General features: G+C 52.0%; 12 protein-coding genes across 12 annotated transcripts; 6 read left to right on the top strand and 6 right to left on the bottom strand.

Annotated features, from left to right (window-relative positions):
* Nucleotides 1–141: 141 nt before the first annotated feature.
* On the top strand, nt 142–1101 carry JN550_005317 (uncharacterized protein; the record flags this gene model as incomplete). Its single annotated transcript, XM_049316931.1, has 2 exons — nt 142–512; nt 585–1101. The coding sequence occupies 2 exons, from the start codon at nt 142–144 to the stop codon at nt 1099–1101; spliced, it is 888 nt and encodes a 295-aa protein (XP_049172733.1).
* Nucleotides 1102–1706: 605 nt separating this feature from the next.
* JN550_005316 (uncharacterized protein) lies at nt 1707–4015 on the bottom strand (the record flags this gene model as incomplete). The annotated part of the gene is made up of 2 exons (XM_049316930.1): nt 1707–3804; nt 3855–4015. 2 exons carry the CDS (start codon nt 4013–4015, stop codon nt 1707–1709), a joined length of 2259 nt encoding a protein of 752 aa, XP_049172732.1.
* An 851-nt stretch (nt 4016–4866) lies between these two features.
* On the top strand, nt 4867–5607 carry JN550_005315 (uncharacterized protein; the record flags this gene model as incomplete). Its single annotated transcript, XM_049316929.1, has 4 exons — nt 4867–5035; nt 5100–5187; nt 5253–5386; nt 5459–5607. 4 exons carry the CDS (start codon nt 4867–4869, stop codon nt 5605–5607), a joined length of 540 nt encoding a protein of 179 aa, XP_049172731.1.
* A 744-nt stretch (nt 5608–6351) lies between these two features.
* On the bottom strand, nt 6352–6573 carry JN550_005314 (uncharacterized protein; the record flags this gene model as incomplete). The annotated part of the gene is made up of 1 exon (XM_049316928.1): nt 6352–6573. The coding sequence occupies one exon, from the start codon at nt 6571–6573 to the stop codon at nt 6352–6354; it is 222 nt and encodes a 73-aa protein (XP_049172730.1).
* An 876-nt stretch (nt 6574–7449) lies between these two features.
* Nucleotides 7450–8035, bottom strand: JN550_005313 (uncharacterized protein; the record flags this gene model as incomplete). Its single annotated transcript, XM_049316926.1, has 3 exons — nt 7450–7548; nt 7602–7855; nt 7909–8035. The coding sequence occupies 3 exons, from the start codon at nt 8033–8035 to the stop codon at nt 7450–7452; spliced, it is 480 nt and encodes a 159-aa protein (XP_049172729.1).
* An 840-nt stretch (nt 8036–8875) lies between these two features.
* On the top strand, nt 8876–9894 carry JN550_005312 (uncharacterized protein; the record flags this gene model as incomplete). Its single annotated transcript, XM_049316925.1, has 2 exons — nt 8876–9742; nt 9814–9894. 2 exons carry the CDS (start codon nt 8876–8878, stop codon nt 9892–9894), a joined length of 948 nt encoding a protein of 315 aa, XP_049172728.1.
* Nucleotides 9895–10539: 645 nt separating this feature from the next.
* Nucleotides 10540–13575, bottom strand: JN550_005311 (uncharacterized protein; the record flags this gene model as incomplete). The annotated part of the gene is made up of 5 exons (XM_049316924.1): nt 10540–11193; nt 11242–12434; nt 12519–12574; nt 12761–13275; nt 13339–13575. The coding sequence occupies 5 exons, from the start codon at nt 13573–13575 to the stop codon at nt 10540–10542; spliced, it is 2655 nt and encodes an 884-aa protein (XP_049172727.1).
* Nucleotides 13576–14212: 637 nt separating this feature from the next.
* On the top strand, nt 14213–17415 carry JN550_005310 (uncharacterized protein; the record flags this gene model as incomplete). The annotated part of the gene is made up of 4 exons (XM_049316923.1): nt 14213–15189; nt 15235–16218; nt 16271–17067; nt 17129–17415. 4 exons carry the CDS (start codon nt 14213–14215, stop codon nt 17413–17415), a joined length of 3045 nt encoding a protein of 1014 aa, XP_049172726.1.
* Nucleotides 17416–17860: 445 nt separating this feature from the next.
* JN550_005309 (uncharacterized protein) lies at nt 17861–18694 on the bottom strand (the record flags this gene model as incomplete). The annotated part of the gene is made up of 1 exon (XM_049316922.1): nt 17861–18694. One exon carries the CDS (start codon nt 18692–18694, stop codon nt 17861–17863), a length of 834 nt encoding a protein of 277 aa, XP_049172725.1.
* A 675-nt stretch (nt 18695–19369) lies between these two features.
* Nucleotides 19370–20191, bottom strand: JN550_005308 (uncharacterized protein; the record flags this gene model as incomplete). Its single annotated transcript, XM_049316921.1, has 1 exon — nt 19370–20191. The coding sequence occupies one exon, from the start codon at nt 20189–20191 to the stop codon at nt 19370–19372; it is 822 nt and encodes a 273-aa protein (XP_049172724.1).
* A 2164-nt stretch (nt 20192–22355) lies between these two features.
* Nucleotides 22356–23647, top strand: JN550_005307 (uncharacterized protein; the record flags this gene model as incomplete). The annotated part of the gene is made up of 2 exons (XM_049316920.1): nt 22356–22505; nt 22559–23647. 2 exons carry the CDS (start codon nt 22356–22358, stop codon nt 23645–23647), a joined length of 1239 nt encoding a protein of 412 aa, XP_049172723.1.
* A 2090-nt stretch (nt 23648–25737) lies between these two features.
* Nucleotides 25738–27492, top strand: JN550_005306 (uncharacterized protein; the record flags this gene model as incomplete). Its single annotated transcript, XM_049316919.1, has 3 exons — nt 25738–25816; nt 25963–27393; nt 27446–27492. The coding sequence occupies 3 exons, from the start codon at nt 25738–25740 to the stop codon at nt 27490–27492; spliced, it is 1557 nt and encodes a 518-aa protein (XP_049172722.1).
* Between the last annotated feature and the right edge of the window lie 110 nt (nt 27493–27602).

Genomic DNA, 27602 nt, shown 5'->3' with positions numbered 1-27602 from the left:
TCGAGAAGCTGTGCTGTTTTCCACTTCCCAGCTTTTCCATCAACCAACTTGCTCGAGATACCCCCATTTCACCGTTCCCAACTTGTATTAACACCTCGCATTCTCTTCACACACACACACGCTCACACATACCTCGCCAACATGATGTCCATGCGAGCTATCGCGCGCTCCGCGCCCCGCGGCTTGACTCGCCTGAGCTCCGCTGCCCTCCGCCAAACTTCCACAGCCGCCCGCACCAGCTCGCAGCTCCGGGCCGCCGCCTGGGCGCCCCTCCGCTCGTCACAGTTCGCCTCGGCCTTCTCGACGTCGCAGTTCCGGAGGGCCCCCGCCGGCGAGGTCGACGAGGAGCTGTCCCTCAAGATCGACAGCGAGCTGCAGTACGAGAACGAGCTCAAGGAGAGCGAGCCCACCCCGGCCAGCGTCAAGGACTTCCTCGAGAACAGCCCCTTTGAGCTGATCGACACCCCCGGAAAGGAGGATGTCATCCTGAAGCGCAAGTTCGGCAACGAGACGTAAGTGCTAGCCTATCCCAGGATTGAAACCCCCACAGCGAGACCACCCCCTAGCTAACTCCATGGACTCAGCATCACCGTCTCCTTCTCCATCTCCGACCTGACCAACTACGAGCCGGACGCCTTTGACGAGGACGCGGCCCTGTCGGACGAGGCCTACGAGAGCGGCTCGGAGCAGCAGCGGGCCGCCGAGGAGGACGCGCTGGACGCTGAGGAGGCCGAGGGCGAGGGCGAGGGCGCGCCGCCGACGCGCCTCAACATCGTCATCGAGAAGGACGGCAAGGGCGCGCTCAACGTCGAGGCCATCGCGCAGGAGGGCCAGATCATGGTGGAGAACTTCTACTACTACCAGGACGCGCAGCTGGCCCACAGCAGCTCGGCCGACGTCGTCCACCAGGCCCAGGACACCTTCCCCGGCCCGCCCTTCGGCACCCTCGACGAGGACCTGCAGATCCTCATGGAGCGCTACCTCGAGGAGCGCGGCATCACCCAGGCCCTGGCCGTCTTCGTCCCGGACTACATGGACCTCAAGGAGCAGAGGGAGTACCAGGCCTGGTTGAAGAACGTCAAGACCTTCCTCGACGCCTAAGTTCACTTCGACGCCGGGATGGGTTCGATGGGGTGCAGCTGATGTGTTTATGTGTATAATGTAGCCAGGACCGGATGCCATCGGGGATCCTGGGCAGTTGTGTACGATGGGAACTAATTGTCATGTGTAATTTTTCCACTCTAAAAAAATGTAGTACTATTACGGACGGCGTCAGACGTTCCTCCTGCATCAGGGCAGGGGGGGCGCGGACCGGGGAATCAAGAATAAAAGCAATCACTCACCAACATACGTATCAATGCGACAGCATTCTCTCATACCGATGTCGTGAATTGCCTCAGCAGGACCAGGTCAAGAATGCACGTTGCGTGAAGGATGGCGACGTGTTATGGGCCATGCCTGAAGCTAGGAGCCAAACTCGATTAAATGTACTAAACCCGGCCGACAAATGTTGGCGCGACAGAGCCCCTACTCCATATCCATGATGCCTTGTCCCTATCCGTCAAAACGGCTGTGCCATGCTTACAGTGCGAAAGTGCAGCGTAAATAATATGCAGTCGCCGTTCGCCTGAACCTCACGCCCTAATATATACAGTTTTTTCTCCCTTCATCAACGCCATCGAGTGCGCGTCATGCTCATAGGGCACTCAAGCGAAAAGAAACCTCGAGAGGTCCAATCTTCTGTCTGCTCGCTTGCCCATATTTTCCTGTCCATCCTCCTCATTCTCGCTCTCCGGGACAATCATGTCCTCGCTGCCTTCAGTCTGATGCAGCGCTTCGACCTCGTCCAGATCCACGGAAGGCAGCGGCACGAACGATGGGTTGACGGGAAGGTTATCGAGACTTCGTCTTGAAGTGCTCGACTTCTTCACCGGCCTGGGAACAGCGAAGGTTGGCGTGGGAGGCTGCTTCGCTGTATTCATAGCTCGAGCACCCAGTCTCTGCAGTGGTGTCATCAATGGAGTGGCAGGCGTCGATCTCGCCGTAGACACGCTTCCTATGGATGAGTTGGAAGATGCCGGGGTCGACCGCGTAGCTGATGACTGCACTGAAGACGCAGGAGTGGGTCGACTATAGGAAATCCGCCGTGCGTTGAGAGAGCTGGCTGTCGAATCTTGGCCAAAGGTGAACCGACTGAGGTTGGATCGTAGAGGGGTCTCTGAGGGCAGTGCCTCTGTTTCCGAGGCGGCTGTGTTTAGTGCCTCGATGTCGTCATCCTTAGGAATATCTTCTGTACTTTCTTGTGAGACCTCCTCAAATACCGCAATCTTCTTCTTGTTCCCCGAGTGCCAGCCATCAATGTCGGGCAGATCCCGCAGCGCATCCTCAATCGAGTCGTCTGACATGAGATATCCATCGGCCTTGGATGAAGCTCTTTTGCCGCCTGTTGGGAAGAATTTGCTTGTCTCCTTGCTCGGGGCCATGTCCAAACTCGCATCATCACACAGCCTTGCCTTCTTAGGCGGTCGGGTGAAAACAGCCCCGCGGTTATGCGAACCCAGTGTCTGGCGTCGCGATGAGGTATCAGTGTAGACACCGGCATCAGCCAACATATTGCCAATGGGTTCGGTGCGACGGCGTAGCGCCCGGGATGATGCCGAGGACGAAACTGGGAGGCGATTGGTATATGGCCGAGCAGCAGATGGACTCTGCGAAGCCGCAACATCGACATACGGCCTGGGAAGAGGAAACACAATGGGTCGCTCGCCGTTCTCTGTCATGGTGGCAACCCGCTGTGGATCGATCGTGAAACAGTTGGGGTCCATGTTACCAAGAGGTATCCTCTGATCCTTCTTGAAGTAGGAATCGATGGGCTTCTTGGCCGAGGGAGGTTGCATAGGGCCTAGGTGAGCCGACGACGAAGCCCGACGCTTCCTGGACTCGGGCGAGGGCGGGACAACGATCGCGTCCTTGGTGATGGGGTTCACATCTGCTGCTGCGATGGCTTGCATGACGGAGGCTTCTATGAAAGCACCAATGAAGGGCATGTCATCAGCGTTGAGATCCTCTGGCAGCGGTGTGAGGAAGACCATCTCCTGTGCTGTTGGGCAGAAAACACGCTGGTAGAGGAAGGTCAGTTCTGCCTGGCGAAACTGGTCCAAGAAGTCGGGGGCTACACGAAGCTTTCCCTCGAGTTGAATCCTCTTCAGAACCTTCTCAGGTGTCTTGTATTTTCGAAGCATGCGGTACGCCGTCTTCAGTCCAAAGTCCTTGATGCCACCCAAATAGTCGCACCCCGAGAAAATTGCCATGTGGCGGAACTGAGCGTCAGTCCAATCAGCCATGTGGAGATCGCGACAGGCCGCGAAGTCTCGACGGTTTACTTCGATGCACTGGCCGTAGTCGTCGAGCTTTGTCAGGAGCCTCTTCGCCCCGAAGACCAGCAAGTCGGAGTCCTCAGACACAATCCCGCTAACCAGACCCTGGCGTTCGAGATAAACCATCTGAGCATCGGCCTCGTATGGGGCCACAACGTATGGAAGGCCTGCCCTCTTCAGCTCCTCAATCACGAGACGAGCCATCTCTGGCGTCACATCGACGGCTTTCTGGAGTTCCTTGTGAGCAAGGGAAGGCTTGCCGGCCTTGAGGAGCTCCAAGCCAGCCTGTTGGCTGTCTTTTCGACGCTGGAGCCGGGAAGCCTCTGTGCCTGCCTTGCTCGGCAGAGGGCCGCCATCGAAAACAAGATATGGTGTCACGCCAAAATGCTGCATCATCTTTACTCGACGCATGCAATAGGTTATGTATCTGAAGGAGGCTGTGAGCGCCGGCGTCCTGACTGGATTGGGATCACTTACTTTTGGGTCGGCTTGCCCTGTGCCAGCTCGATAGCACAGGCTATCGCGCCTCTGTGAAGCCATCCATAGGCATCAACAGCGAAGGTCTCCCCGGAGTACTTCTTCAGCTCGGTGGGCCGTTGAATAGACTTGAGGAGCGGGAGGAGGCCGGTGACACCCATGATCACGGCGTTGCCGCTGGTCCGAGGCACCCGCAAATATTCGATATCACACAATGGCCATCCGCTGAAGGTTCAAAGTCTCAGATAGGGCGACGCCTGGATGACTGACGGGCTGCGTTACGAGGTTCAGGCCGTGCAACAGAGGAAGGTCACGGGGTGGTATCCGTGAGATGGGCCGTCGAGCGTGCGAAGTAAACAAAGCTGGAATCAACAAACACGACGCTGGCTATGGGAACATCTGGTGAAAACAAGTCGCGATACTGGGCATCGACTGAAATATTAGGACAAGTGCAAGCAACGCAAACGTCGATCGAGGCAGTCAAATATCAACGGCGTCGTCGAGCAATAGCAGAGTGATTCGATTTACGGGCAGGAGCATGAACGCGCCCAGGGCCTCGGGGGCTGCAGTTATCGATAAAGACGCGTCAAGGTCCAGGGCAAGGGGAAGCCGCGCCGAAAAGCGGGCCCGTCCCCAGGCTACCGCTACCGCTACCTCTACCGCTACCTCTACCTAGGTACTGTGTATACAGTGCCGCCCCCCGTAGGCACCGCCGTAGTCCAAATTTGGCACTGAGCCGCTGGCAGAGCAACGGGCAGCCGCCAGCGTCCATCAGTCCCTGCCCACCCTCGGGGCCCTGTCGTTTCTGGCAGTCTGGCAGTGTGGGGTCTCGCTCTCCAGCAGATCAGCCCAGACGCCGCTAACCACAATCCCGATATCGACTTTTTGCCCCACCACTCCTTCTTATCGGTCAAGAAATTCATCAATCGCCAGGACGACTACGCAAGAAAGTCGAGGCGTTCAAGAGGCGCACATTCAGCAGTTGGTCACTTACTCAGTCGGGAGATTCACCATGCCGAGCTCATTCGAGAAGACTCGCAAGGCTATCGCCAAGAAGAAGGGGCCCATCGAGGCGATCCATCAGTACTCGCGCGACTCCAAGAGGCTTCACAGAGCCCAGGCCAGAGACGACAAGCTGGGCAAGATCGCGGCCGCCAGGAACAGGACCAACCAGCCATACAGTATGTGCCAGAAACACTGGTTCCTCCAGCAAGCCGTACCGTCTCATTGCTAACCATTACCTAGTCGAGCGTGCATCATACTTTCACGAGGCTTTACGGCAGAACGATGGCAAGCCTCTGCAGTTTGATGTTGTCCAGGAGCTCATCAAGGGGTAAGTGGCCGCGCGAGTGCACACAAACATGCTAGTCATATGCCGTCTACTGACCCATTTCAAAGCTTCGTGCATCAATATGACGAGGAGCTCAACGAGATGAAGAAGGCGCGCAGACCCGGAAGACCGGCCAGTGCCAAGGAGGACTTGCTCAGAGTCAAGATCACCAACCTGGAGAAGGAGTTTCAAAACGGATTTCGTAAGTTGCGCCAATGCCCCTACCTTAGCTGCGCATGTCCCTCGATAGTTCGCGTTGCTAACCGTGTTCCAGTGACCCCGGAACTCACCGTCGAGGAGGATGCACTCAAGTTCGAGAAGTGGGAAGGCTCTTGGGCATTCCTCACAGGCATCAAATGGGTGAGGATATCCAGTGAGGGCAAGACTCAGCCCTTCAGCTTCCCTCCTCGGGGCAATAGCTAGACCAGCTAGACCGATTCCTCTGCATCTTTGGCCTATCTCGGGCATTCTTCCGGCATTCTTTCGGTTCAGTGCGGCTCATGGATGGGCCTGTCTTCGGCTGATTTTTCTGTCTTCATCGCAAGGTCTTGGCGTTTGGCATCTGGCATATCGGAGTTGTTGAGGCACGACCGGGGTGGTTAAAACTGGTCTTGATGGTTGATTCGCAAGTGTTGGTTACCTACAGGGAAGCAGGCGCCTCCGAGAACAACGATTCTCCGCCAACGACGCTTTCGCGGCAGCTAGTAGCGTGGCGTCGCTGGCACCAATGTCTGAGCCGTCTCCTTTGATTCACGTGGCGGAGATGCTGTGGTCTTATCTTCTGTCTATATTAAGAGACTCAGCTCTTCTAGAACTCAAGCTTCGTCCGGCAGTGTCCTTCACACTATATTGAAATATACACCTCTCGGCACCACCTGCTTTTCAGATTCAGCCAAGACGCCTATTCTGCTGTGTAATTTCTTGCGATCTAAAATATGTCAATGTCAGCCGAATATAACCCTGCAGCGGTGCATATGCCTGGCTGTCGATTCATTTATCTGCGGCCTGCACGTAGCCGGACGGTATGTTCTCAGCCCTCGGCGGATCTGACCCTTTCGATCCCAGATACCCGACGCTTCGGCGATGCCTTGCTGTCAGAGTACTTTCCCCGCGGCCAAGCCCTGAGGCCTATCTCCTCCTCAGTGAATATTTCCCCTTGTAATTTTCTTACAGTATGATGAAGACTATGAACATCCACGAAGCTGTGTGAATAACAACATAGCCCCAGACATGTGCAAATACGTCTCCCACACGCAGACCTGCTCCATCTGCAACCACGAGGACACGGTCCTCATCTCGGAGAAGCAATGCTCCCGCGCACGTCGGAGCGGCATCTTCGGCAGCTGCGGCAGGGGAATTGGCAATACGACCAGCAGCGTCTCTCAGCATTGCTGGAAGTGCAAAGATAGCTTGCAACCCATCTCGCGGACCCAGATTCTGCAACAGGCTAGGTTGTAGAGCTGAACATCGCCCATGTCATTGCCGCTATTCGATTTTAGTCGTTACTTCAAAGTCAGTCCTTGGAATGATTATAGATGGAAGCTACGGGAGCGGTTGCTTTATCGATTGCTGGTAGCACACGCATATAAATCTTCTTTACTAAGCATAGAGTTGAATATAAAGATAACAAGGTTTTAGGTCCCGAAAATGGAGATTAATCCCATTTCAGCCAATCACGCTATCGCATCTGGCAACAGTTTTTGTCACGTCTAGCAAATGGGATGGTTCGGAACAATCACGTCGTATCTATCCCTAAAGAACAAAACAGCTAAGGCAGCAAGACCTGACATTGTCTGTTGAATGGTTTCAACCACGGTGACCAAATTGTGTACCCCAATACGAAAAGAACTGGAATTCGGCCCGTAAGTTTCAAGGCTGGAGCCACTCATTGTATACAACCGGAGCTGGCGCCCATCACAGATGCTGGATGTAGATGCTGCGCTATTAGTATCAGGACGTCTTAAATCCCGTTAGGAGGCGGCTCATGTGAAAGCCATGGCGGATGGGATATCTAAATCCAAAGCCATAACAACAGCCGGATCTCGACTGCCTTATGTCGCAGTGACAAGTTGCGCTGTGTGGAAAAACTCAGATATAAAGATTGTGGATAAACTGATGAAGCTGTTGTCTAACTCCTGTCCAAAATGCGCCTTGGTCCATCAGGATGCCACCTCAAATGCACTCTAACCCTCCCTCTTCCTTCTCTTTGCCAGTTCTGTTCAATGGCTCAGGAGCAAGATTGCCTCGCCCATGATTCTACGGAATTTACTCTTCACACCCAACGACCTTGTTGAAGTCCGTCTTGCTCGCATGAGCAGTCACACCGCAGAAAATCTGGTCATCGTCGTCAAGAGCGTAGAGGACCTGAAGTTTGATTTAGCACTGTTTCACAATTTCCAGCACATGGATCTCCTTACCCTGTAGGTTCCGGGCTTAGAGCCGAATTTCTTCCAAGCCTGTCCAGATGGGCCAATCGGAATCTCGTAGATCTTCTTGCCCTTCTCCTTGTGGTCATCGCAAGCGGTCTTCTTCTTGAACGGCCAAGAACCGGTTCCATCATATCTATATTCCTTGGGAAAGCTGTCGGTCTGCTTGTTGGGGTCTGGGTTGGCCTTGATATCGGCTTCAATGTCGTCTTTTTTGAATGTCTTTCCAAAGTTCGAGACTTCGGCTGTGCGAAATCAGTGAGTTGGGAAGTATTTAGAACCGGGTGGAGGCACTTACTTGTAGGGCATTTGACAGTTTCAGCATCCTTCACATCTCTCTCCAAGACGATGGCTGGTGATGGTGCCGCGGCAGCAAGAGTGGCTAGGAGCCCTGTAGCTAAGAAAGCGTTGCTGAAGTTGACCATGATGAAGAGATGAAGAGTCTAGTACGGTGCCGTGATGTAGAGCTCAAAGTCGAGTGTTTAAAAATGTTTAAAGGAAATATAGTGTGGAAATCTATGCTGAACAAAAAAGGTCTATACACGAAGTTCTGTCATGTACTTATATTATTTTCTCAACCCAGCTGTCGCTGGTGAATATCCTGCGGACTGACCAATGGTCCTAAAAGACCTCATCGTAGTCAGAAATGAGATCACTTCGTGTTCCATCATTGCCTATTTCACTCTATACTCTACTAAGCTTCTACAATCCTCGGATCCTCTTGCGACATGTGTAGTATTCGCATTGATCTGAAACCAGGAATGATCTTAAGTGATCTACAAAAGTCTCCCGGCTGTGAAGGCTTTTTAGAAGTCAAAGTCAGATTTTCCTTTTCATATTGAGGTCAACTGTCGTCATTGAAGGATGGAGGAATAATGGGCACGCTAGGATGCCATACGGTTGACGCCGTAAAAATAGAAAACAGCTAATAACGAGGAGACAATCCCTGTGGGGCGGGAGGTGTAAGCTGAGGCGAAGCTGTACTGTGCCGTATATAGTGGGGCCAAGAGGCCACGCTCGCTCATGACGTAACTGGTGAGAGTTGTGGCTGGCCAAGACATCTGTCGAGTGCTTACAAAAAGCAGCAATATGTTCTCTGACTTGTTCAAGGGATGCCAAATTGTGGCGTATTTCTGCCAGCCTTATCTTTTGAAGACCTCGTGCCTCTATCACTTTGTTCAACCTATAATTGTCCTAGGCTGAATTAATGGTAGCCGGACCCAGTCACAATCACATCATAATACACTATAGCGACAAACACCATCATGTCGGGTTGGGACTTGGACCAAGACAGCGTCAAAATCCTGGACATTTGGCTCGCCATTAGACCCCAGAATGAAGTCGACATAGTCAGCCCTTCGTCCTCCACTACTATCGAGCCCGCGGCTGATTCTATTGTTGCCTATCTCACATCTCCGCCTGGAGCGCAGGCCGATGAGTTCGATGATTTCAGTAACCGCCTTGAGCGTGTCTTCCATGCCCTCATAGAGTTTTGTGTCCTTCATCCTCGCTCCATGGACTGGGGCATAACAGTTCTTTATCGGGTGATAACAGACATACCAGCTGATGCTGCTAGCGAGCTTGGCGAAGGACCAGAAGGGGCGCGGCTGGATCTCGAACGATTTTTTGGGAACTACGTGTCTCCATACGCCGATGGAACCGGGCCGCAAATAGGTACAAAGCCAAAGGATAGACCCGATGCGAAAGACCCGTTCACGGTGCAGTTCTCGGCAGAAGAAGTAGAAGAGCGCCCAGATGAGGTGATACAGAAAATCACCAACTTGCGGAAGAGCAGGTGGAAGACCACGATCGTTCAGTGTTTCTCGGCACGCTGTCACGTTCTCGAGACGGTGGTGCATCCATATAAGGAAGCTTTGGTCAAGCGATTACTATATTTATTGGGTTTCCAACTGGATATAACGGGGCCTGATTGGAACAAGATCGACTGCGTTGGTCTTCTGACTATGCTCAGAGGATCAGCTTCTTATCTCTTGTCGACTTTCCCAGCCGAGGAGCAGGAGGGGAAGAAGCAGGAGTGGATCAAGGGTCTGAACAATCTGCTGTCAACCAGTCACGAGGGAAGAGAAGCGGATGATAAGGCTGATGATATTCGAGTCAAATCTCATGCAGCGGTAAGCTCTTGATCCGGAACTGGCTATATTTGGAGCTTTATGGCAAGCACGTCAGCTAACGGTTCACATAGTTGGCGTTGAAGAACCTCAGAGATGGGCCTTTCAACGAGGCTAGTGCAGATCTTTTCGCTGTCGGGTACTGGATGTTTTAAATCAAGGGCCATTGATTTGAAAAGAGAGGGGACCTCGCCATGGTTTCTTGTCCGAAACCCTTCAAAGGTTCAGGTGGCCATTTATCTTGCCTGTGGTTGCAAGGGCCGATGTTATCATCTCAGTTGAATTCTAGGAAGGGAAATTTGGAGACGGGCAGCTGGGGAAGTTCCAATGGAACAGTAGCGTCGATGCGAGTGTTGATCTGACGCGTACCCCAGTGGATGTGAGGCGGTTGCGATGCCAAGAAGCCCGATAACTGGGAAATACTAAAATAGTGTGAGACTCACAAACGAAGCGGCTGATGCCAAATCAGTATAGATGAAATGACCTGTGCCATTGTCTTCAGATGATTCAATGTTAGACAGATCCACCTGTTGACGTTGAGAAAGCAACAGAGCTTAGAAGCGCAACGGGAAAATGGGGCTAATTGAGGACTACGATCTCTTTTAGAGAGATCACTGCAACCAACTATGTTTTGATACGTAACATAAGACCAATGACCCTAGCCGGAATTTGAACCACTTCCCGACGTACAATAAGCGGTTTAGCAGACTCAAGACCGCGTCGGTCAGCTACGCGGGACGGACTAGTCACGCACCTTTGATTGTGACCTAACCTCTCCTCACTGGCCCTTTTATCCATTCTCAAGCCTCTTTGTTCATTTCCTCTACGGCAGAGCACATAGCAACGAACACCTGTATGTCTTTCTGCTTCTCACCCCAAAACCATATCGGGTTGATAAACTGCTGTCGATAACCAGTCGTAAGCGACATGGCAAGTAGCATCTGCTCCATGCCTTTCTTCGTGCAAAGCTTAGCGCAAACCTCCTCGGAGCCGCCGAATTTCAGGAGGGAGGGCAGTGCGGCAGTATATGACAGAGTCATGGCGACAATACTAGCTGCGATAGCTGTTGCAATCGACGTTCCCGCGCTCAAATCTACCTTCGGGAAACGATCCTGGATCTCCTGGGTGATGGGCGCGGGTATATCCGTGCCATAAGTTCCGAGCTTCTTGGGCCCCTTCCCCGTATGGGCAGGATTTGACAGCAGAAATGCTCCTTTAGAGTCAGCTGCGTAAATAGGTATGACGTCTTTGTGACTGGCCGGGAAATCCCTCCTCCTCCCCCATGAATTTCCAGCGCTTGCGAGTAATAGCACCGAGTCTCCACGGCCCTCGATGACTTTATCGATTGCATTTGAAATGGCGTTATGCGACGTTCCTGGTCTATTGGGAAACCCAAAGGACATGGAAATGATATCTGCTTTACACTCTGGATCAAGTCCGCTGTATTCGATAGCCTAGCCGGTGGTTAACACATTTCAAATAGAATTCTCCGTGACACGCACTCTCGCAATATTTTCCTCGTTGTTTTCCAAGTCTTTGATATTCTCTGCTACGCGGATCAAATAAACGTCGACTATCGGCGCAACGTGCAAGAGCAGTCGTGTCATGAATGTTCCATGGCCGAAAGTATCTACTTCACTCGTCGATCCTGGAGCGGCAAAATCCATCCATCCCTTGAGCCTGCCAGACCTCTGGGGCAATTGGAAGAACGGCAAATTTGCGTCGCATCCAGTATCAAGTATCGCAACTCGGATTGGTTTCGTAACCTTTGCCAGCCTTCGACAGCGCGTAATGTGGCCCGCGAGAATCTGAAGATCGTCGAGAAATACTTCTGTATTGATCGAGCCACCAGAATGAAAGGACGGGTGTGCACGCATCTCGCTCCAGGAGCGTCGAAGTTCCTCGTTGTTACTGGACTTGGGTTCCTGTCGCGGCTTCTGTCTTGTCGGTACGAATGGGACTTCTTCCGAATCTTCGAACCCTACTTTGGCCAACCAGTGCAAGGGAGCGACAACCTTTCTGTAAACAGCGTCCCTCCTAGCGGAGACTAGCATGCCTTTTGCGCTTTCGTCGAGGTTCACATCGCCCTGATGCCGTGATTTGCCCCGTTTCGAAGAGGCTTTGAAGTTGGCAGAATCCAAACAGTTCTCAACCGCCTCGACGAAATACTCTTTCCAATGGAAGCCATCCCACTGTTCTTTCTTCAGCTGCTTCAATTTCAACTTCGCTCTGATGTGAGCCTTGTTCGTAAGCCCAACCGGGCTGAGCTTTGGGTCGTTTTCCAGCCCCAGTGGTTGCCCAAGACCAATCTCCAGAAGAACAATCCCTAAGAACAATATTCTTGGGTAGCGGTGGGTATACTGGTCCTTATCGTAGAACTCGGATGGTGACTCATTATGTTCTGCGCCAAAAGGGAAAGAAATGAAAGCTCTCAGGGGAACACCGCCTGATGGCAAAATTGACTCATCAACAGGCATGAACAGAATATCCTCACTGGTCCACCTAGTTTCCATCAGCTCCGTTTGATAGAATTGCCAGAATGCTCGAGAGATAGCATATGACAGCTTTATTTTATGTTCAACTGTCAGTTCGCTCATGGTCAGTAAGTGCGACAGTGGAATACCACAACCTGATATGACATGCTGAAGCTCTTCAGGATCAGGCCGTTCATAGAGATGACAGTCTCTATCCAAATCTGACTTTCATCATTAGCAAATAATCTTAAACAAAGCCATTAGGAATATCTTGTCTCCGTTTGGTAGATGGGGTTTTAACTTACCGAGATAGATCCTTGCGTAATTGCGGTTTTCTAGGCGCGTGCAGACGTCGCCATGCCTAATCGGGAGCGATCGGGATAAATTATGGTCCATACCATTGACCGAGTCATCCGGTGGGAGCTTCCCTTGACCTTTTGCTGAACAATTGCTTCTTCGGCTGGTTAATAGCTCGTGATTGGTAAGGTCGCAGTCGATTTACACTAGCAAATCGCGAGTAAAGGCATGCAAGGGAAACTTGACTTACACTGAGATATTAATGGCCATCTCCTGCCAATAATCCATATTTGAAGTGGCTGTTATGATATTGAAAAGGGCCGACTGGTTGTCTAGGAGGAATCCAGAGTTGAGACAAAGTCTGGTGCGGTGCCATCCATCATCCCTTGTGTCCTTGAACACGGGTGTTACATGAATCTGTTGCACACAAGATGAATGGCTTTTAACTCCGTCAAAAAGCAACTTGTGAACCTCATTGGGAAATGTATCTCTTGCAAGTGGTGTGAGATACGAATCTTCGTGCGTCTCGAAATTGCTGCCGTGCAAGCTTTGCGCGTTCTTCATAAGACTATTGGAAAGTTTGATAAAACGTGCCTGGAAAGGTCTGATTTTGTCGGGCTTTTCTCTACAAAACCTGCCTATCGATGCTTGCGCTCGTTGCCTCAAATCTACGGATTGAAAGAGCTGAACAAGAGAATCTCGCAGCTCCTGTGGACTCTTGCTTATCAAATGAGCTCGAGCTTTGGGAGTAGAGAGCGTTGGCCACTAGGAAATCAGTATGGTAATGGATTTCGATTCACATGCCCAGCACCCAGCACAATTACATACCTTGCAGATCTCAAACAGATCCTGGAGAGCCCAGAGACAAAGTTTACCAGCATCGTAAGGCAGCTGATATAGCTCTTGCGTGGACAGGTCATCTGCGATGTAGAGGAGGCGAGTGGCGATCTCGGCAGCAGGGCCACTGGCGTTGGCGACGGCGAAAGGAAAGAGAATTTGAGATGCATCCTGAGCCACTGAGGCGAGAAGTTTCGGAGCGAGGACACGATTCCTCGAGTCTTCCATGGTTTGAAGGTGGGATCCAGTCAATGGAAGTTGCCAAGGAGAATCTGTTACGATTATGATCCACAGCCAAATCACGAACATGGGCGACTTCAGCGACAAGACCAAAAATCTAGATTCAGCTCCCTACTGACTGGGAATCACCAGGTGATTGGACACATGAACGCTGGGATTCAGCCTCGATGCACTAGTCAACATATTCGCGGCAACCCCGCTTCACGTCTTCCCAAGGTACCAATGCACTCAATACGTGGATTGGTACCAGAAAAGAAAGTTCAGCTGCTTATCTGGCCTATACCTCAATGTCAAAAAACCCTCCATGCGACCAGCCCCGCACCTTGTACCAGCTGAGGTTTAGCCTTGGGACGAGCTGATGGCCATGATCCAAACGTGAACGACGCATCTTCCGGAATGCGAAGACAAGCGATCGTTCTGCCTTCTTCCCACTGTCACTCATAATACACCTCCAAAAGACATTAGGATGAAGCTGCCTTGCGGCTATCCGGTCAAGCTACTCGCGTGTAATTTGAAAACATCACTCTCTATCTTAATTTTGGCCACTGCACCTTGCACGTCGTGATGCGACCCGGTTGGCGCTGCGAGAAGCAACTGGTTGAGCTCAGTAAGGGCAGAAGCGAAGATGAACCACACCGACAGTTCAACGGCCGCTGTTGCGACACTATGCATCGAGGGCTTTCGCGACTGCATCAGATATCTGGAAGGCATACACCGGGACCATTTGCGAACCAAACTTGCCGATCTAAGACTCTGGGTGGACAGCGTCGGTGCAGCCGCTCAAGGAAGGGCTTCTCTTGACTCGAGACTCCAGCACCGACCCAGTGACAGGCGCTTCATCATAGAACTTCTCCTGATGCTGTATGGGTTCTTGCGGGAGTGCATTAGCGCTGCAACAACGAAAGCCGGCGTGCAAGATATTCTCACGAATATCGATTCAACTGTGGACAGTCTAGCATTTATAGGACTGCAAATTAGGCGGAGTGGCCGCAAGTCAAGATTGTTGAAAGCGGATAGCTCCTTCATTGAGAATAAGCACCACTATCTGGACCTGAGAGCCCATCTCACATGCGTTGTTGTGTCAAAACCAACTATCACAGGACGGCCCGATGACGAAGGCAAGGATATCCATAGCTTCAGCTACTTTACCAATCTGGAACTCTCACCAATCCAAGAGCGTCTTGTCGAAGCCAATCTGAGACGACGACATCGGTTTGTCGAAGCTCAGAGACACTCTCTAGGCTTGAAAGCTCCTTCTGGGAACAATTCCCATCCCGCGGTCGCTACTGCATCGTCCGAAACAGAGAGCACAACGGAGGGCAATATAGCTACAGCGATACGGCGCAAACAGGCACACCGTGTTAACGCTGGGGATAATGTATTGACGATCCCTGCGACATCTGCCTCAAGGTTGGATTCTGAATGGAGAGGGCTTCCACATGACCGGCAGGGCACCTCAACAGCGACTCGTATCACGGGCATCACAGCCGCCTCAATGTATCCCAAAGCACGGCGTTCGCAAAACCCGGATCAGAAGATGGTGAAATGTCCCTGCTGCTGTCAGGCCATTCCGACGAGTGAGTTGCAAGACAGCCAATGGAGGTAAGGGTATCTTGTACGATAGGAATGGAGCACTAATGAGGTTAGGAAACACGTTGCCAACGATCTGTGCCCTTATACTTGTGTGCTTGAGAACTGTCCAACCCCTTACAGTCTCTTCGTAACCAGGAAAGAATGGAGCGATCACGTCATTAATGACCATCCGCCTTGCTGGCAGTGCCCCTGCTGTGAAGGCGACCCTCCGATTTTCTCGTCGGTCTCAGAAATCACAACCCATTTCGTTTCTGATCATGACTTTGTCGGTTCCGATGAACTTGAGGAGTTGCTAAGTAAAGCAGAAGTCAGCATCATGGGAATTACACAATGTCCGTTGTGTGACTCTGCGGGACCACGAGACTCTCCAGACTTGGTTGAACATGTTCTTGAGCATGTTCATGATTTCTCTCTCCGATCCCTCCCGTGGCCAGATCGTCAACCTGTCACATTAACTAGATCTGCGGGGTCCTTCGACTTCAGTCGCGCAATCAACCTTATAGAAGACGACGAAGGCAATACTCACGTCTTCAACATCGCCGAATGGGCAGAAGGCGTGGCTCCTGTCTTCGACCGCGATCGGAGGATACACATCGTCAATGGCCCTCAAGGTCAGGAGCTTTTCTTAAGCACTGACGAGTCGCCCAGCATGTCAGCAATGGACAGTGAGGTGTCACTGCACCTCTGCGACCTGGACAAGAATCCGCCTCGGCTCATTGAGGACGAGCTTAGGTTGCCAGTCTACCCCACCCAGGACTATTTCTCTCATAATGAGTATTTTGTTGATGACTCTAGCAACGGATACTTCCCCACACAGAACTCATACATGTCCCAGAAGATGCGAGGCCATCTCAAATCCAGGAGAAGACGTAGCATGAGGAATTGGTGTTGTCCTCTTTGTCTATCTCAGGGCACCACTGGCGAGAATGGTTTCTATCAGCACATGGAACATGATCACCCCGAAGCCGAAGAAACGGAAGAAGACAGGCTGGAAGAATGGAAGCGTACTATGCTGCATGAGGCTCTCTGGAACGTCACGTGAGTCGTTGCAAATCAATCTACGTGAAGCTCTAGATCTAACATTGTTTAGGGAGGTGTCATCAGCAGCGAGTATCCCTATTGACGCAACTGGTTCCCAGTCTCACAGCAGAACGAGTGCAGCAGATCCGGATGAATCGAAACGCGATAGTTATACAGAGAATACCGCTAACACTGCAGATAAGCAGCAAGGCCAAACGCCCGATCCTTTAGTTCATCTAGAAAAGTCCAAATTGCAAGAAGCTCCCGCGTTCAGCAATCCAGTCGGCGGGGCCCAACGGCCAGATAATACTGAGCTTCCAAAGAAGAAGTCGATAAACGATTTTGTGATCCTCGAAGAAATGGGGCAAGGCGCTTATGCCGAGGTCAAACTCGCTCGATACAAGCAAGACACTTCGACAAAGGTTATTCTAAAATACATCAAGAAGTCTCGAATCCTTGTGGATACGTGGACCCGGGACCGGAGGCTTGGCACTGTCCCTCTCGAGATCCACGTCCTAGACTACCTCCGACGACCTGAACTCAAACATCCAAAAATTGTTGAGATGATTGATTTCTTCGAAGACGAAGTGAACTATTACATTGAGATGGTACCCCACGGCATACCTGGGATCGATCTTTTCGATTATGTGGAGCTTCGTGCGAACATGCATGAACGGGAATGCCGGAATATCTTTTTGCAAGCCGCAGAAGCTGTATACCACTTGCATGTTGTTGCACAAGTCGTACACCGTGACATAAAGGATGAGAACTTTATCTTGGACGGCGAAGGGAATCTTCAACTCATCGATTTCGGAAGCGCGGCCTACGTAAAAACCGGGCCATTTGACGTCTTTGTGGGTACTATTGGTGAGTCTTCATGTTGCTGATTGAACAACTTGGTTGATATGTTAAGCTAATAACCGCACAGACTATGCGACCCCCGAAGTTCTACATGGGAAATCCTACAACGGCAAAGAGCAAGATATATGGGCATTAGGGATTGTCTTGTACATCCTTCTTTACAAGGAAAATCCATTCTACAGCGTCGACGAAATTATGGACCGTGACCTGCGAGTGCCATTCATCATCAGTGATGAGAGTATTGATCTCGTCCGATGTATGCTCAACCGGGACCACAGTCAAAGATACGATATCCAACAGGTCCTTGACCACCCTTGGTGTAAGATGCATTCAGAGGCAGAGAGCAGTGCATAGAGTGAAAAGGTGATAAATGTCGGGTTATTTGTTGTGTCAGGTCACACAACAGTGCAGAAAGAGTCTGGATTTGTCAATATTTGGAGGCCAAGAAGTATAAGACATAAGGCTGTGGCGTCATGATAGATTTAAAAATACCTCTCTAATACACCCCTAGACTATGTTTTAATCAATACTAATTCGTGAACATAGTTGGTTAGAATTCGTGGCTTGACTGACATACTGGATTGCTATATATAATGTTGTGTACGTGGGTTGAGGCAAACTGAAATCTTCGCAAAGCGAAAGGGGAAAACATGGGGTCATAGGATGCAGGTCCTTAATGAGAAGTCAGGCGCAGCTTATAGAGTTGTTGCAGCAGCGGACATCGTAAAACTAGAAACAACAAACATCAATAGCGGAATAAGCAGGGCAAATACAACAATCAACGTTGGGGGAAGGTGTGTTATCCCTTCGGCGGCAGATAAATGCACAAATCATCCTCTCCAACATCCACGCTTTCGTACTCGACATCTTCCTCCACGTCGCCATCGATTTCATCCTTTGTCGCTTCGAGGAGGAGCAATGGCTCCTTCTCTTGCTCTCGCTCGCCAGTCAAGAACGCGCCCTTGTGACTGAAGAGCTCCGCCTCCGATCCCGCTCTGCGGGTTCGAATGACGTGAAGCCGATATGCAAACACGATTCCCGGGGCCGTATCGTACGAGTCGGTAACGGCCCGTTGTTGTTCGTGTTCCAATTTCCCGCCAACTTCAGCAGGTACGGTACCTGCCGGTGGTCCGGATGCCTCGGCTCCCAGTGCCAGTTGAGAGCTGTTCTCTGTCGTCACAGTGAAGGACGAAGTGGCGATGCGCAGCCCCGAGACGAGATAGATGGGCCGCTTGCCAAAGAGGCCTGAGTCGATATGTGCCCGTACAGCCGGAAGATTGGCGATCGCGGTTACGGCCTCGGGTGTCACCGGGTCAGAGAAGAAGCGAATCTCGTGGTCCGTTTTGCTGTAATCTATGCTTCTGCTCTTGCCGATACTCTGGTTGGCTGATGCCGACGCGATGCCCTCGAACTTGGCCCACATGCCAAGGCTGGTGGATTGGGAGCTTGAGCGGTTGTGAGCATGGTTCGACTCCACGATGGTCGCCGTAGCCGGCAATTGGACCTCATTTCCGGAACCAAGGGTCGCAAGCACGGCGGTGGGTTTGGACCAGTGTGAGATGACCATGCCGAGGCGAAGCGGCCCAGTTGTGGTAAAGGTAAAATCTGGTGGGAGGAACCACGTCCCGGTCATGGCGCTGTCGTGTCCTTGGGTCTCTGAGCCTTGATATTGTTCTACATCAAGGATTTACCCCTGAATGTATGTGAAAGCAGCGTTATCCTCCTCCAAGTGCAATTATTATCTTGGCACGTCGAGCAAGGGAATCACCTTCGAGTGCGGGGTGCGGCTGAGAACTGCAAGCGTTACGCCCAGCGATAGTTGACCCGGATCATGACTGTACAGTAGCTCGGCGTGCGAATGGTACTAGCGCGCCTTCAAATGTAGTTCGCCTGATGCTATTAGTTACCAAGTGCTGGTACAATTTGTGACGTGAGGTTGTTGCGGCAACCCTGTCGAGTACTGCTCCATCTGTCTGTCGTTCTTGACAGCGGTGATTATACGATCTTGCAAGTCTCAATCTCACTTATATTCCTGAATTCATTCAAAGACATTCGAGTGAGTGTGGTCTCGTTGCTTTGGCTTTGATGCTCTGATCTTGATGAGCGCTCATGTTCCATGACCATGTATTCCGATTGCAGTGGCTCAAAAACTCCAATCCGATACCACTCGAGCGACCCCGGGACCTCCTGTAGAAGTAAGCCATATGGGTACCTCTGTGGGATCTCTGATGTGTCAGTGGACGAATACCCGTCGTTGCACACTTCCTCCAGACTGTCTTGCGCTCGGTTAGGGTCATCCTGGTTCATGTCATTCGTCCCCTTTTCGCATTCTTCGAGGGGGCGGCTTGGTGACTCTTCGAGGGGGCGGCTTGTTGACAAGTTTCTGGACTCTCGTAAATGTGACCACCCTCTGCCAGGACTGATCCTTGTTTTGTATATTATCCTGCTCGTCTTCACTAATTTGGAAAGTTATAAACGCTCCCTCAACGATTTCGGTGCAGGCGTTGTGCTCTCCACAGCTTCCCAGCAGTAGCCACTGCCATTGGTCGGCATCTTCGTTCTCATCCTTAATGTAATCATATAGATCAAATCGCCCGCCTTCGAGAAAGCGTTTTTCAAAATCATGGCCAGTTGCGTCATATGCTTCATACTTCAATGAGCCTCCCCTAGTCTGGTAAGAAGGGGGGCAAAGGAAGTACACATTCCAGTTTCCGAATAAGATCCTCTTGGTGGATAAGAAGGCCTCCTGAAATGCCCACCCTCCGGACGACAGTGCACTGCTTGAAGAGTCTAATTGAATTGCATTCCCCAAGTACTCAGATGCTGCTGCAATGATTGATACTTGTGCACATCCGTATATCTTATCCATTTCACCACATTGCTCTTCCCAGTCTGAAGTGCCATCCTGAACAATGCAGAGACAGCCTATCCAAAGATATGGGATCGACAGGAGTCTTGTAATTCGAATGGCGTCGCGTGCAAGTGGAGGTAAAGTCTCGTCAGGTGTTCCGCGACGTCGCACTTCAATTGTGAGCATCGTCATCGTCAGTTGTGATCTTGCCTCTTCTGTTGTGCCCCAGAAGTAACTGAGTGCTGTGTACTTGGTTGCTAACGACGAGAACTTAGGCATGTCAAGGCAATCTAATAATTTCGGCGGCTACTCTTGAACATCGATCAATCGTTCGGTGTAAAAGTAGGCTCCCTCAATCTGTGCGTATGGTTTTCTGCACAATCCTGTATGCGAGATTTCCGTCACCCACAGTCTGAGGGTCTGTATACGGAATCTCCAAGCCAGAACTGCCTAGGAAGTCTGCAGTCATTTGGTACCCTTACCAATAAGGAACGTTAGCTGAGGCTGTATTGTGTTATAAGTCAGGTGTTGATAGAGATTACTCACCTTCTGTGGTTTTGACCAAGCAAGAGACTTCCCAGGAGATGTGAGGACCGGGAAAGTTCATATGTATTACCAGACTAATGCTGGGTATGACTCCTACATGTTCGCGCTCCTATATGATTATGGCGGATAATTTGATTGCATAATTTACTTGAGTACTTGCAGTACCCAAACCAAACTTGTGACAGAATGCAGTACGAACCTCTCTTGAACGTAAGATTTTATGCAGAAAAGCGCAGAATTGACATCCTAGTCGTGAAGACACTTCCAAATGTGGGAGCTCCGGAAAAGAGTCAGTCCGGAAATAGTTCGTGGTAACTCTCATTTCCACGATATCACGTTCAAGAGTAGCATAGTAATGAGCAGCCGAGTTTTGGGCGACAAAAAGACTCCTATTCCGGTCCGTCAGCACTGCCTTTTGACACTCTTTGCACCGGCCTTCGGTAGCCTCTGTTGCAGAAAGGTCATCAGTCATGACGGTTGGGAGTGGCAATCAGTTCTGTTGGGAAAGAATTATGGAGGGACGTTTTGCAATAAACCGGGGGGGGAGTCATCTCTGTGCCTCTTGGGCGAGCCTTTCCGTCTGCGTTGACACGTGTGCCTTCACCACAGCAGCAAGTGTATTAGATCAATCAGCGAGGTGTCATGTCGGCCCCAGGGCATCTCCCCACGGTCAACGGCAGGCTAGGCAGGCTATGGCAGGATGTAACCTTCTTGGCATGAAGCCACATGAAAGCTGAATGGCCGGGATGGCTTAGTGTCCCTCGGTGGGGGCAATGACTGCCTGGCCCGGGTGAGGCAAGCGAAACGGACCTTACAGTCTAGTACCTTCTCAGGTTGAGCGTGTTCCAACGAGCACGTATGAAACTCACGGTATGGCAATGGCAAGAAGTAGTGAGAGCCAGAGACAGTTTTGCGGTGCAGGAAACTAGCAACTAATGCACTTTCTTGAATCTATGCGCGTACGTGTACGTGCTTTATGGAGATGTTTATTTTGGTATTAGCACTAGGAGATAACTGTACTTTGAAGGCTTTCAGCCAACTCAGTACATTTTCAATGCGCAAAGTGTAAGCACTCCCACTCCCTTCATACTTACCGACGCTTCACGGCTCTTGTGTTTCAGAGCTGGCAAAAAGCAAGGAGGGCTGATGCAACTGTACAGCCTCGCAGAAAAGCAGCAAATGGAAAGATCAGGGCATTCGATTTGAGAAGAGCCAGCCTGCAAATAACTGTGAATAAGACGATGGAGCTGGTTTTGTACATCTCGCCAACATGACTGAGAACGATGGAACCAAAAGAATCAGAAATTGATGTTCGTTTCTGTGTTCTGCTTTAGTCCAGCAGGCCCAAACTGAGGGGCTCGGTGACAGCCAGTAGATAATGGGACGCAAGGCTATTCTATTCGTATGGGCATAGTAGATTTGCCGCTGTTCTATGAAGCGTGGCTTGATTCTAACAAGGATCTTAAGCCCAGAGCAAGTTCAGCCGCATGCAACTACATACACGGCTGCGGCTGGCAGAAACATTCCCTTATCTACGCTGGGATATATCTATCCTGCCTTGTCACCTGAAGACTTGATTGTTGACCAGTAACTACTGCATCTCGGTAACCACTGGAAGGGGCTTACAAGTCTTAGATAGAGCCAAGTTTTGGTATCTTTATAGTGAGTATGCCATTCATTGGAAAGAGAACCAACACAGTCTTTGACCATATATTGAAGAGTAAGACAGTCCATCATACATTGTTTCCATTGGGCGCTCCTCTGGACGAGCGGCACAGTGAGCGCCTGGAAAACTCTCCGCGTTTGATCGGTATTCTTATAGAAGGCAACAATCCCATCTCCACAAGAATATAACTTGCGAAATAAACGCTTCTGTCACCAAATAGACCATTAAGACATGGATTCTGAGATTATTACTTGCTGGAGGGACGGCTTCCATATTGGCCCTTCTTATAATGTCACGCGAAAAGTTTGGAATTGCAAAGACCACTTTTTGAACTGCGATTGTCCATCAATTGAGGCAGATCCTGATATCGCAGGAATCGGGGTAAGCCCACGTTTCCTTGATTCCGATTATGTTCTTACTAACATCTGTCAAAGGTCGTCGCAGCATTTCTCACATCCGCCAGCCTTACACTCTTCGCCACCATACTATGCCTGGTGTTATCTAGAAATAATATACTTCCGACATACAATCCGATCGACGAGTTCTTCCGCCACTACATGTGCGAACCCGTGCAAAATCTCATTGGCCATCACAATTCTCAAGTCTGGGGGCGAGTCCTATACGACATGGTCGTCGGCTTGAGCGATCAGCAGCTCGTCACAGGGATCGCGCTTCTGGTCACGGCCATTATCAAGCTTTACAACGGCTCAATCACGGTGTACCACCTCAACATCGTCACCGACCTCGTGTGGTTCAGCTCAAATACCCACATCTTATCGCTGCTGGTCGTGCGGTCTTTCGAGCAGAGCGTGAAACCGAACCAGCGTCAGCCGGCTAACAATGCCAGAAGACCTCGACAATTCAAGGCAAAACTACCGAGCCTTATTCGGGCCCTGTTGATGTGTATCCTGGCGGGCATGCTCCTGTATCTCACGTGGGTATCAGCGTGCTCGGAGTGGTACGGGGTGCTCGATTGCCCTGCCCAATGTACGCTACCATATGGGAAGGGTGGTAGTCCGCTGCAGTGGGCTATAGTCAACTTTGTTCTCGTCCTTTATACGTACCCTCTGGCCCTCTTCATGCTCTCGAGAGGGAGCCGGATCTTCTGGGTGGATAAATGTCGACCTACACTCATCGATGACAAATCCCTCGTGGCAGCAGGCCAGAAAGTCAACTGGGGCCAACATGGCAGCCTTCTGGGAAAAGGGCTGAAAGCGTTCTTTCTGTCGGTATGGTTCTTTCTGTCATCGGACATGGAAGCCATTCTGGAGCAGATCGCGTGGCACGTCCTCGGATACTACTGGCTCTTCAGCGACCGAGACAACGGGCACATAATCATGGACGAGTCGGAGAAGGAGAAGGAAAACGGACTGGGTTTCGGCCAACTGGTCCCGCTGTTTCTTCTCATGCTGCCAGTGGTGCAATTCTTCGAGTCTTGGGCCGGTAAGCTCTTCCCCCATGCACCAAACGTTTTCCTGAAAGCTGACCACGGAAAGCTCGCTCTTGACCAAATTTCGGCCTGATGCCAGGAACAAGTAGAATGTTAAGCCACCAGCAGTTACTGTGGCGCGACTGTCCGGGCTGCCCTAATACAATACTCTCAGCTTCGACAGACATTCACTATATGACGAATTCTTAAATGTTGATCTAGTTTCTGAATCCAGATTTGACATAATGTTGCCGCAGGATTGCTATTCAACCAACTGGGGTAGGCCGGCAAGGTTTCTCATAGAGCAATATGGATGGCATTCAGTAAACACAAACGAGGTAGTACAGCATACGCACCTACTCAGATCTTGCAAGCCCACCAAGCTGCATTTTGTGTCTCGAGAGGTGTGAGCTAGCCAGTTGCAAACTTCAAGTTGAGCGCCAATACGGAAGTCATAGCCTGGTAATGGATTGCCACTGAGCCAGCGAGCGCGCGCAGCCCGTCGCGTAGAGTCGCCAACGCTCTTGGCGACTGATTAAACTGACTCGGTGCTTGCAGGACCACCTGGGCAGGGACCCGCCTTATCGAATCGCGGCCGGGGCGCGATAAGATCTTTCTTAGCGTCCCGGCGTGCGCCGTGGGTCCTGCCGCGGGCCTGCCGCGAGCGAGTTCGCGTTTCATAGGTGCCACCAGATGCTCGAGCACAAGGCTCCTCGCCCGTGACTGATACACGCCCGTGGAAAATCAGGCACCGGGTCTTCGTCTTGCAGAAAATAGCCCATCGGGCCCATGAGTGAAACAGCTCCTCGAGAGTCGCGCACGTCGAGTCTCTGGCCAGCGCAGGCAGCGCAAGTTAGTTAATGACATAATGGGCCACAAATAGACTAGCGGCCGAGCGGCGGGCTGGCCGACTGGACCCAAGTGGCAATCAGGCAAGACCAAAGTGGCCCTGTGCCCTGCAGGGGAGGGGGCCCATGATGCTTAGCAGCCCGACTTCAGGCGTCAGTTGTCCGCTAGAGAGGCCAGGAGAGGGCTGGCCAGTCCCCTGGAATGACTAAACAGCTGAGCCGTCTCGGTCTCGATTCGTCAGCCGCAGCCCTGGAGGACAGGGCCAATGGATGGGTCATTCATTGTCCGTGTGGTCGAATGTCAACCTATCCGAGGTAGCCTCTCCTGTCCGGTCTGCATGAACATGCTGACTGAAGAGTCGACGACGCTTGCGTTAGCCAGAAAAAATAAATGTTCCTGCCCCTTTCGTTCGAGTTTTGAGAGCCGCCAGAATCCGGGAAGTAGAGCCGGACGACTGACTGCAAGGACGGCGGACATCGAAGCACTAGAGGAACCTTGGGCTCAACACCAAAAGACACGCACGAGGACGCCGGATTGCTTCACTGGCGGCGGCACGACATATTAAACAGGCTGACAAGTACCTTGTTGAACTAAGACTAGGCACCTAGTCAGAGAGACGAGACCGAGACCCGTTTTCCTCCCCCCTCCCCCGTCCGCCGTCAGACAGCCCGACCTGTGGACCCGCGTGGTGCCCGCCAACTTGGAACCCGTTCGCTTGTTCTTTTGGTCCCGTTCGCTAAACCCTCAAGTCTAATAAACTTGGCTACTTGCGTGTTTGCCCGACGACAAGTACTTGACTTGACAGCGGTAGTTCAAGTACGTAGGTACTTAGTGTTTTCGTTGGTGCCCATCCCATCGACGCATCTAACCAGGTCCCGCCCTTGCCCCCCCGTCCCCCATCCCCCATTACAAGACTGCGGTCCCACGCCTACGCCCAAGGTTGTCCACTGTAACTACTCCCTCCTACCCACTAAACCCGACGCCCGCCTGCCCGCCGCCTGCCTACCCACCCCCCCGTGCCTCCGACCGAGACGCAGAACCACCACCAACTCAACCAAACCCAAACTCAACGTGACACATCCCCGATCGAGTCACGCGAACGCCGGTTCCAGTCATCACCACCTTTCTCGTCCGACCCGCCGCCCGCATTCGCACACCCGCCCTTTGTCCCGTCAAACGAAGCCCTCTCTTCGTTTGACGCCGCCCATCCCGACCAACATTCCTCCCACCACCCGCAAGCGCAAGGCGGCTGAGGCTGTATCCTCCACCACTGCTGCCCCCAGCAAGAAGATCGCCTCAGTCAAGGAGGAAGCCGCCCCTCCGACACCTGCCACCATGGATTCCGACGAGGACCTCGCGTCCACCCTGGGGAGCGAGGAGGAGTTTCTGCAGGACGAGAGCGACGATGCCGAGGGTATGTTCATGTTCCCACGTTCCCATGTTCCCATGTTCCATCCCGTCCGTCCGTCCGTCCGTCCGTTCTTTCGGTCTTGATCGCTACGATCTTCCACCCACCCACCCACACACGCTCTTACTAATCCGGATTTTGATCCCCCCCAGACTTTGATGCCTTCGACGAGGACCCCGACGACGAGCCGGATCTGGGGTCGCAGAAGGAGCCCAAGAAGCGGGTGGCCTACGACGTCAGCTACAAGGTCCACACCCCGAATGACATCATGACCCAGCAGCACGACATGATGGACGAGGTCAACATGATCCTGGAGATGCAGCAAGAAGATGCCGCCATCCTCCTCCGCTACTTCCGCTGGAACAAGGAGCGCCTGATGGAGGACTACATGGACAGGCCGACCAAGGTTCTGGAAGACGCCGGTCTCAGCAACAACAGCGCCGTCCGCCCCAAGCTCGAGGTCGTCCCGGGCTTCATGTGTGACATCTGCTGCGACGACGATGACGGCCTCCAGACGTTCGCCATGAAATGCGGCCACCGCTTCTGTGTCGATTGCTATCGCCAATACCTGACGCAGAAGATCCGGGAGGAGGGCGAGGCCGCCCGCATTCAGTGTCCGTCCGATGGTTGCTCGCGAATCATTGACGCCCGCTCCCTCGACCTGCTCGTGACGGCGGAACTGTCCGGCCGGTACCGGGAGCTACTGAACCGCACCTATGTGGAGGATAAGGATATACTCAAGTGGTGCCCCGCACCCGACTGCGAGAATGCCGTCGAGTGTGCCGTCAAGAGAAAGGATCTCGACAAGGTCGTCCCCACCGTGGCGTGTGCGTGCGGCTACCGTTTCTGCTTTGGCTGCATATTGAGCGACCACCAGCCGGCACCCTGCGAGCTCGTCAAGCAGTGGCTGAAGAAGTGCGCCGACGACAGCGAGACCGCCAACTGGATATCCGCGAACACGAAGGAGTGCCCCAAGTGCGGCTCCACGATAGAGAAGAACGGCGGGTGTAACCACATGACCTGCCGCAAGTGCAAGCATGAGTTCTGCTGGATGTGTATGGGACTCTGGTCGGAGCACGGCACCGCGTGGTACAACTGCAGTCGTTTCGACGAGAAGAGCGGCACCGACGCCCGCGACGCCCAAGCCCAGTCGCGCAAGTCCCTGGAACGCTACCTGCATTACTACAACCGCTACGCCAACCACGAACAGTCGGCCCGCCTCGACAAGGACATCTACATCAAGACGGAGAAGAAGATGGTCCAGCTGCAGACGGCGTCGGGCATGTCGTGGATCGAGGTCCAGTACCTCAACTCGGCCTCCCAGGCCCTGCAGACCTGTCGGCAGACCCTGAAGTGGACCTACGCCTTTGCTTTCTACCTCGCTCGCAACAATCTTACCGAGATTTTCGAAGACAACCAGAAAGACTTGGAGTTTGCCGTAGAGAACCTGTCAGAGATGTTTGAGAAGCCCGTCGCCGACCTGGCGGACCCAAAGCTCAAGGTCGAGATCATGGACAAGACGGCCTACTGCAACAAGAGGCGTCTCATCTTATTGCAGGACACGGCCGAGAACTTGGCTGATGGTAAGAAGTCCCCCCTTCAATCGTTGCACACGCAAATGCTAATCATAGGCAGGCCGATGGACCTTCAACGTCGACTTGAAATCGGGCGGGCGTAAATAGGTGTCATACGAGTCCGGGATAAGAGGCAGCATATTTGTTTTTTTCCTTCTGAGTTACCACGGACCTGTGAGCGGGACAACTACTAGAGTGCTTTTCATTACGACGACCGG

This window comes from Neoarthrinium moseri (genome assembly GCF_022829205.1).
Source record: "Neoarthrinium moseri strain CBS 164.80 chromosome Unknown scaffold16_Wmoseri_CBS_16480, whole genome shotgun sequence".
Taxonomy (NCBI): Eukaryota; Fungi; Ascomycota; class Sordariomycetes; order Amphisphaeriales; family Apiosporaceae; genus Neoarthrinium; species Neoarthrinium moseri.
The sequence above is the reverse complement of the archived record's forward strand: the minus strand, read 5'-3'. Positions and strand labels throughout refer to the sequence as shown.